This window comes from Sciurus vulgaris (assembly GCF_902686455.1).
Source record: "Sciurus vulgaris genome assembly, chromosome: 6".
Taxonomy (NCBI): Eukaryota; Metazoa; Chordata; class Mammalia; order Rodentia; family Sciuridae; genus Sciurus; species Sciurus vulgaris.
This window is the reverse complement of record NC_136466.1, coordinates 110,326,694-110,334,071: the sequence shown is the minus strand read 5'-3', so window position 1 is coordinate 110,334,071 and position 7,378 is coordinate 110,326,694. Positions and strand designations below refer to the sequence as shown.

Sequence of the window (7,378 nt, the reverse complement as noted above, 5' to 3'; positions counted from 1 at the left end):
CCAACCTAGATGCCCTTCAATTGATGAATGGATAAAGAAACTGTGGTATATATACACAATGGAATATTACTCAGCCATAAAGAATGATAAAATTATGGCATTTGCAGGCAAATGGATGAAATTGGAGAATATCATGCTAAGTGAGATAAGCCAATCTCAAAAAGCCAAAGGACGAATGATATCGCTAATAAGTGGAGGATGACACATAATGGGGGTGAGGGAAGGGTTAGTGTTAGGGTTAGAGTAGGGTTAGGGAGGGGGGCAAGTATGGAGGAAGGAAGTACTGTATAGAGGGTAAAGAGGGGTGGGAGGGGTGGGGGGAAGGGAAAAAATAACAGAATGAATCAAACAACATTACTCTATGTAAATTTATGATTACACAAATGGTATGCCTTTATGCCATGTACAAACAGAGAAACAACATGTATCCCATTTGTTTACAATAAAAATAAATAAATAAAAAAAATGTTCAACATCTTTAGCAATTACAGAAATGCAAATTAAAACTACACTGACATTCCATCTCACTCCAGTCAGAATGGCAATTATCTAGAGGATGGGGAAAAAGGTCCACTCATACATCACTGGTGGGACTGCAAATTGGTACAACACTCTGGAAACAGAATGGAGATTCCTCAGAAAATGTGGAAGGGAACCACCATGTGACCCAGTTATTTCAGTCCTCAGTTTATACCCCAAGGACTTAAAATAAACATATTACAGTGATGTGGCCACATAAATGTTTATAGTAGCTCAATTCATAATATTCAAGCTATGGAACCAACCTAGGTGCCCTTCAACAGATTGAATGAATAAAGAAACTGTATTACATAAACACAATGGCATGTTACTCAGTCATAAAGAAGAATGAAATTATGGCATTTGCTGGTTTATAAATGAAACTAGAGAGTATCATGCTAAATGAAATAAGCCAATCCCAAAGGACCAAAGGCTGAGTGTTCTCTCTGATATGTGGATGCTAAACATACAATAAAGTGCGTGTGTAAGAATAGAAGTTTATTGGAAAAGACAAAAGGGAATGAAGGAAATGGAGGGGAGATGGGAATAGGAAAGACAGTAGAATGAATTGGACATGACTTTCCTGTTTACATATGTATACACGACCAGTGAAATTTCACATCATGTTCAACCACAAGCATGGGATCCCAATTAGAATAAGTTATACTCCATGTATATATGATATTTCAAAATACACTCCTATTGTCATGTACATCTAAATAGAACAAATAAAAACACTTCCCCAAACACCTCCCCACAAAAAGAAATCGACCCAAACTTCATCAATAGAGGATGAACAATAAGTTGTGACACAGTTATGCTATGGAATCTTATATAGCATAGGAGTGAAACAAACTAGAGCTACCTATTTCAATAGGTCCAAATCATGGAAGTGTACTATTTAGAGGCAAAAAAGTGGAGGCATGAAAGCACACATGTAGCATGATCCTATGTTTTAACACAGCAAAATTAAACCCTCTGTTTACAGACATATAGGTATCAAAAGGACAAAGAAAAGCAACAGCCTGGGAAAGAAACAAAACTCAGGGTAGTAGGAAGCAGATTGGGAAGGATCTTCTGTAATCTTTGCAAAGTTCTTAAAGTTCATCACTAGAGTGGTAAGTTCATGGGTGTTCTTAGGTTAAAAATGTAGAACCATTAACCTCAGTGAACCAAATCTTCACAATAAAATTTACATGGACATCAATGGAGCTGATTAAAAATTCAGGAAATAAGGATTAAAGCAAAAAGGAATAGTTAACATGTTCTATAAAGCATTCATTAAGGATCTAATTGGTTGAATGAGGTTTTAGCTGGAAAAATGCTTTATGATAAAAATTATTAGTGCTGGTATATTGCTTGTTAAGAGGTTTGTCTTCCTAAATTCCATGTCATATGACCTGGTAGTCAACATGGCTGGGTCAAATAATCCTGTACATAGATAACAATATCTTAAAGATACAATAAGCATTGGATTTATATGATGAGTTCATATACCTGTAAGAAAAACAAAGTTTCTGAGTGGAGTTTGGGCAGAAAGCTGGTGTCAGGAAAATCTATCTAGTCAAATAGTTAAAAGGCAAGATAGCAAGAAAGTAATCTCTAGAGATAAGAAAAATAGAAAAATATCAGGAAATACCACCATGTAATAAAAAAGAAGAGTGACTTCAACATTGAGAGGCCTGGGTAGTAAGTTTACTTTCCCCAAGATTTGGTTAAGTTGGTAGTTTAGGAGCTGACAAATCTGTGCACTGCTTCACTTCCAAAAGTCACTGCGTACTTTGCTAGTTTCTCAGGCAACAGCATATACACCGCCTTCTGGATGTCTTCAGGGGTGAGGGTACAGCGCCTTCTGAAATGCATCAGGTGGTGGGCTTCCTCAGCAATGCGGTCAAAGATGTCGTTGATCAGAGTGTTCATGAAATCCAAGGTGCGATATGACATGCCCCTCTGGGGAACAACTTCTTTAAGGACCCTGTTAACATAGAGTGAATAGTTTCTTTGGCCAAAATTGGTGCTGGAGTGCGACTTCTTTCTGGAGATTGATCTTCGATGTCCTTTGAAGCATCTATACTTTTGGATGGTGCGTCTGGCCATTGTAGATGTTGCTTTCCTTATTAGTTAACAAATGAAGAGAAGGGCCTAAGTTGGAGGAGTTCTCTTATTTATAGTGACGTGTCACAGTCACACTGCTGGGGCTTCTCTCTGATTGGTGGTTACTTTTCCTACGTCACAATCGTGTTGCAATGACTCTGATTTGTTAAGGGCAAATCCTGTTGTTGGTCAACCAACCTAGAACTTTCCCAAGGAGATAAAGGGAGTGTGGCAGGAAGATTGTGGCTGACTTCAGGGCAAGAAAGTGGACCACTCATTTTTGCTACTTTGGTCCTTGGCAATTAGAAAGCATCCTCTATAGTATTCTGAGAATTGGGCAAACCTCATCAATTGGGGGTGAGGATTGGTGTAAGGAAAGTAGAGGAAAAAGTGTCATAATCTTTTGGTGGAGGTTGTACTGTTTATAAAAGCATGTGTAAGTTCATTTTATAAGCAAATGAATAAATAAGCCATTACAAATCTCAAAATGATTATCTTATAATAAAAATAAATATGCAGGAATTTGATTTTACAAAATGTAACCTTGATTTTAAGTGTTTTTTTCTGGATTCCAATTCCCCAGGAGCAAGTATGTACCACTGAAGGATTTAAAAGAAAAAAAAACTCCCCTGTTGTTTATGTTAATCAGACTATATTTATTAACATTTTATAATGATATCCTTTAATATTCTTCTTGATTTTACAAGTTTCATTGCCTGGTCTGCTTTTACTTGATGTTACAGTTTTGTCATTAACTGAAAGATGTTTCTAGGGTCATTTTTGCCTAGATGACATGCTGAAAAAAAAAAAAAACTTCCTTTGCTTAATCAAATTTATCCCTGAGTAAATAGAAGTAATTATAAAAATAACTCATGAGCAATTCAAGTGTGCACAATCGCCATAACTACTAATGCTATGTCTAACATTCCACATTATAAACATCTTCACAGATAAAATAGACTGGATTATGTGTAATTTCTGCAAGCTATCTGTAATTCCTGCCCCTTCCCTCCCATTCAAGTCTGAAATCATCTTGTTATGGGGATAATTTTGAGCTGGCTCTAATTTCTGAAGACAGAAGATATTGTCACTGTCCACACTGTGTTGATAGCAGCACATCTCAGTCGGTGTCTTATCACACTAAGATGCAGGTTGCTAATTCCACTCTGCTCTGGGGTGATGGATCTTCAGTTAGCTCTTGTTAATTTTTGCTTACAGATGTCTCTGGATATAATTACTTAGTTGGCTTAATTATAGCATAGCTTTATTTGCTATCATTTAGAAGTAACTATCAGGTGGAGAATTTGTATTCCCTCTTCTTCATATATCCATGTTAAAGAATTTCCACCAGACTAACACTCCTGGCCCCCTCTCCTCCTCACTTACTTCTTCCTGAACAAATGACTTACTTGATTGGGGAGGTAGAGACAAGACAGCTGTGCCTCTCAGCCCTCTCTAGATTCTCACTGTGAAGGGCCAGTGGGCGGCTCTGCCCTAGGGAGCAGATCATTATTTGCTAGACTTCAATAGCTGAGTGGGCCACTCTGCTCGATTCTGCCATGACATATTAGGAAGCCTTTTGTTATTCCACATCTAGAGGCTGTTCTTCAGTTAGTTAGTAATAAAGGTGCCATTTTGATCTCATCTTTCTGGTTCCTTTGTCTCTTCCAATTGCTTCAGATCTTGGGTTGAGAGAAAGAAGTAGAAAGAGTAGCTAAAAGACAAGAATTTTTAAAACTCCAAATAGTAAGCTATATGTTAAAATACTGATTGGCCTAAAAGTTCATAAATTGAGGAATACTCATTCTATAACACTTCTGGCCAAATTTGGACTATTCCGAATTCCCTTTTATTATTTCATAAATCTTTTAAAAATATGTAGGAGTTCACTACTGGTTTTTCTTTTCCTTCCTCCTCCAGACAGTCTGGAAAAAGGAACACTGTTTAGCATAATGCCCTTTGGAGATGCCCATTGTATTACTAATCCAGGCGATGCAGCCTTTTCTTTTTCTGATTATTTTGCATCTATTGCTGGCTAACAGTAGACACTATGAGGACTTCTGTCCCCTTTCCCTCCTTCCTTTGCCCCTATGTTCAAGGTCTTAGAATGAAGTCTGGTGCCCTTTAGTATCTTGGCATCTTCTGAAGACACATCAGATTGAAAGGACTGGTGACCAATGTATGAGAGGTCCTGAGTCTCCAAGGTGCTCAAAAATCCTTGACTTTGAGCCCAAAGTTTTATGCATTTTTTTCCAGACTCTTGTGCTTTATCATACTATGTCTATTTGGGACATAAATTGCTTAGAATTCCCCTGCCCATGATGAAGTGAATAAAGTACTGGAGTTGCAACTGCTTGTTCTTTCATTGATGTTTTAGGATATTGTAATGATTTAAGGTCATTATCAGACAGTGATTATTTCACAATACTATAACTGTGGTAGCGGTGGCATTAGTTCAAAACAAAAAACATGCAGTGACAGATATGAGTGTACTTTTCATTTTTACAGTCACCGTATTTGTTTCTTGTTGTTGCTATAAAAAAAATCACTACAAATTCATTGATCTTAAATGACACAACTTTGCTGTCTAACAATTTTGACAGAAGTAGCAATTGGTCTCACTGGACTAAACTGAGGTGTGTCCAGGGCTGTGTTACTTGCTGCAGTCTCTAGGGAAGAGTGTGTCGTTCTGCCTTTTCTGTCTTCTAGAGGAAGCCTGCACCCTTGGCTTTTCCTTCTTCTTCAAAGCCAGGAGCAGTCTTTCTCGTACTGCCTCACTCTGGCACCCACTCACCTGCCTCCTCTTTTACTCAGGAGAACTCTTGGACCCACCCCGGTGATTCAGGATAACCTCCCCATCTCATTGTCTTTAATTTAACCACATCTGCATAGTCCCTTTGGCCAGGCAAATGTAACATTTTCACAGGTTCCAGGGTTTGGAATGTGGACATCTTTGGGGAGCCATTATTCTGCTCACCACTGCCACCATGGATAGAATGGGATTATCATGGAAGATCTGAGTCACCAATAGCATAAAAATTGGAGATGAATGATATTGCCTTTAGTAGATAACCAGAAATATGTTTTTCAAAACATTTTCTATATATATAGACTGTCTTGTAATTTGTTCATGTTTTTCTAAAAAGTGGAGAGTTGCTTTGGATTTTTACTCCCTGTATCCCTACATTATAGCTCCAAAAATATGCTCAGGAGAACATTTTTTTCCTTGGAAGATTGGTGGATGACAGTAAAAGGGAGAGATTTCTTCTTTTCTTTCCTCTTTTCTTCTCAAATTTCCTTCTCTAGCTCTTTTGTCCTGTTTGCTGTCCCATGAATGCCAACTATGTGGTAGGTACTGCCTGAGTTATATTTGTGGGGATAGTAAGATGAAGAAGATATCATTTCTATTCTTAAAGAACTTATAGTTTATTGAGGTTTACAGACATGGAAATTATTGATTTTTACAAACAGGGAGAAAAAGGCTATGAGACACATCCATAGAATATAGCGAGTGGTATCAAGACCACTCAGCTTGCCAGAGCAATCTTTTAGGGGCAGGTAATGTTTTAGTTGCATCTTCAAGGACATAGAAGTTATTCTGGTAGATAAGGCAGGTGGTGATGGAAGAGTGTGTGCGGGGTATGTGAATAAAGTACTTGTAGGGAAAGACATTTTTTGTTTGTTTTTGTATGAAGATAGGAGACACGTGATCTGGAAGAGGCTATGGGGAGTCCAAGTTTGATTGTCCCTTTTTCTCTGGTAGAACTTGGATATGGGGGAATGTGTGCTCTTCCAAGAGAGGCAAAATAAGCTTGGGGAGAATTCAGGTTTCAGTTAAGGCAGTGGTTCTAGGCCTGAAGGCACACTGGAGTCACCAAAGGAGATTAAATCATGCAACCACACACACACAAAAAAACATGCCAGGGCTAGACCCCTGACTGAGTCAGATTCTGCAGAGGAGAGGTGGAGTTGCTTTTAATGTGAAAATTGCTAAGATAGAACAAAATATTTGAAAGTATTGGGAAGTCTTTTTTGAACACTAGAAAAGGAGTTGTAAGGGCACTGGAGAAAGGGTTGAGGGGGAGAAGGAAAGGGTAGAGGGATAGGAGGTGAGTGGATGAGGGGGCAGACAAGTGGAAGAGGGCTACTTGGGCTCTCTGATCCTAGGACCCCAGAGTCAGACATGGAGAGAGGAAGGCTCTGATGTAAGCTTGTTTCTGGGCATTGCAGATTGAAGCAATCTCAAATGTTCTTTCTGTGGATGGCAAGGAAGATATCTAGAAGAACTGTGGAGGGTAGCACCAGGTTGGTGCTCTCTTTGCTATAGAAGCCAGTTTAACAATCTGTTTACATTTCCATGTTTGTGGGGGAATAAAACAAACAAATATTCCATGTTCCCCATTCCTGATTGATTGATAGTCTTCTGATCTAGTTAAATTCTTTTTGATTTTACCATCTTTCACTGGACTCCTGACACTGACTTTCCAAATCATAGTAATGCAGAGGCTTTTGCTCCCCTACAAGAGTCACCTGCATTCTACTTTGGCTAATGTGAAGCTGGGTCATTTTTCTTAGATGATGTGAGAGAGAGAGAGAGAGAGAGAGAGAGAGAGAGAGAGAGAGAGAGAGAGAGAGAGAGAGAGAGAGAGGAGAGAGAATAGATTAACTTTGTGCAGAGAAAGAACATAATAAAGAAATAAGCCTTCACAGTGAGCAGAAGGTTGTCAGTCCCTGATGAGATTCTTAATGAGTCTGATGTTCTTTA

At 38.5% G+C, this 7,378-nt stretch overlaps 1 protein-coding gene across 1 annotated transcript; it reads right to left on the bottom strand.

The window, feature by feature from the left end:
* Positions 1-2,247: 2,247 nt before the first annotated feature.
* LOC306664347 (histone H2B subacrosomal variant-like) lies at positions 2,248-2,616 on the bottom strand (the record flags this gene model as incomplete). Its single annotated transcript, XM_079145169.1, has 1 exon — positions 2,248-2,616. One exon carries the CDS (start codon positions 2,614-2,616, stop codon positions 2,248-2,250), a length of 369 nt encoding a protein of 122 aa, XP_079001295.1.
* Positions 2,617-7,378: the final 4,762 nt, after the last annotated feature.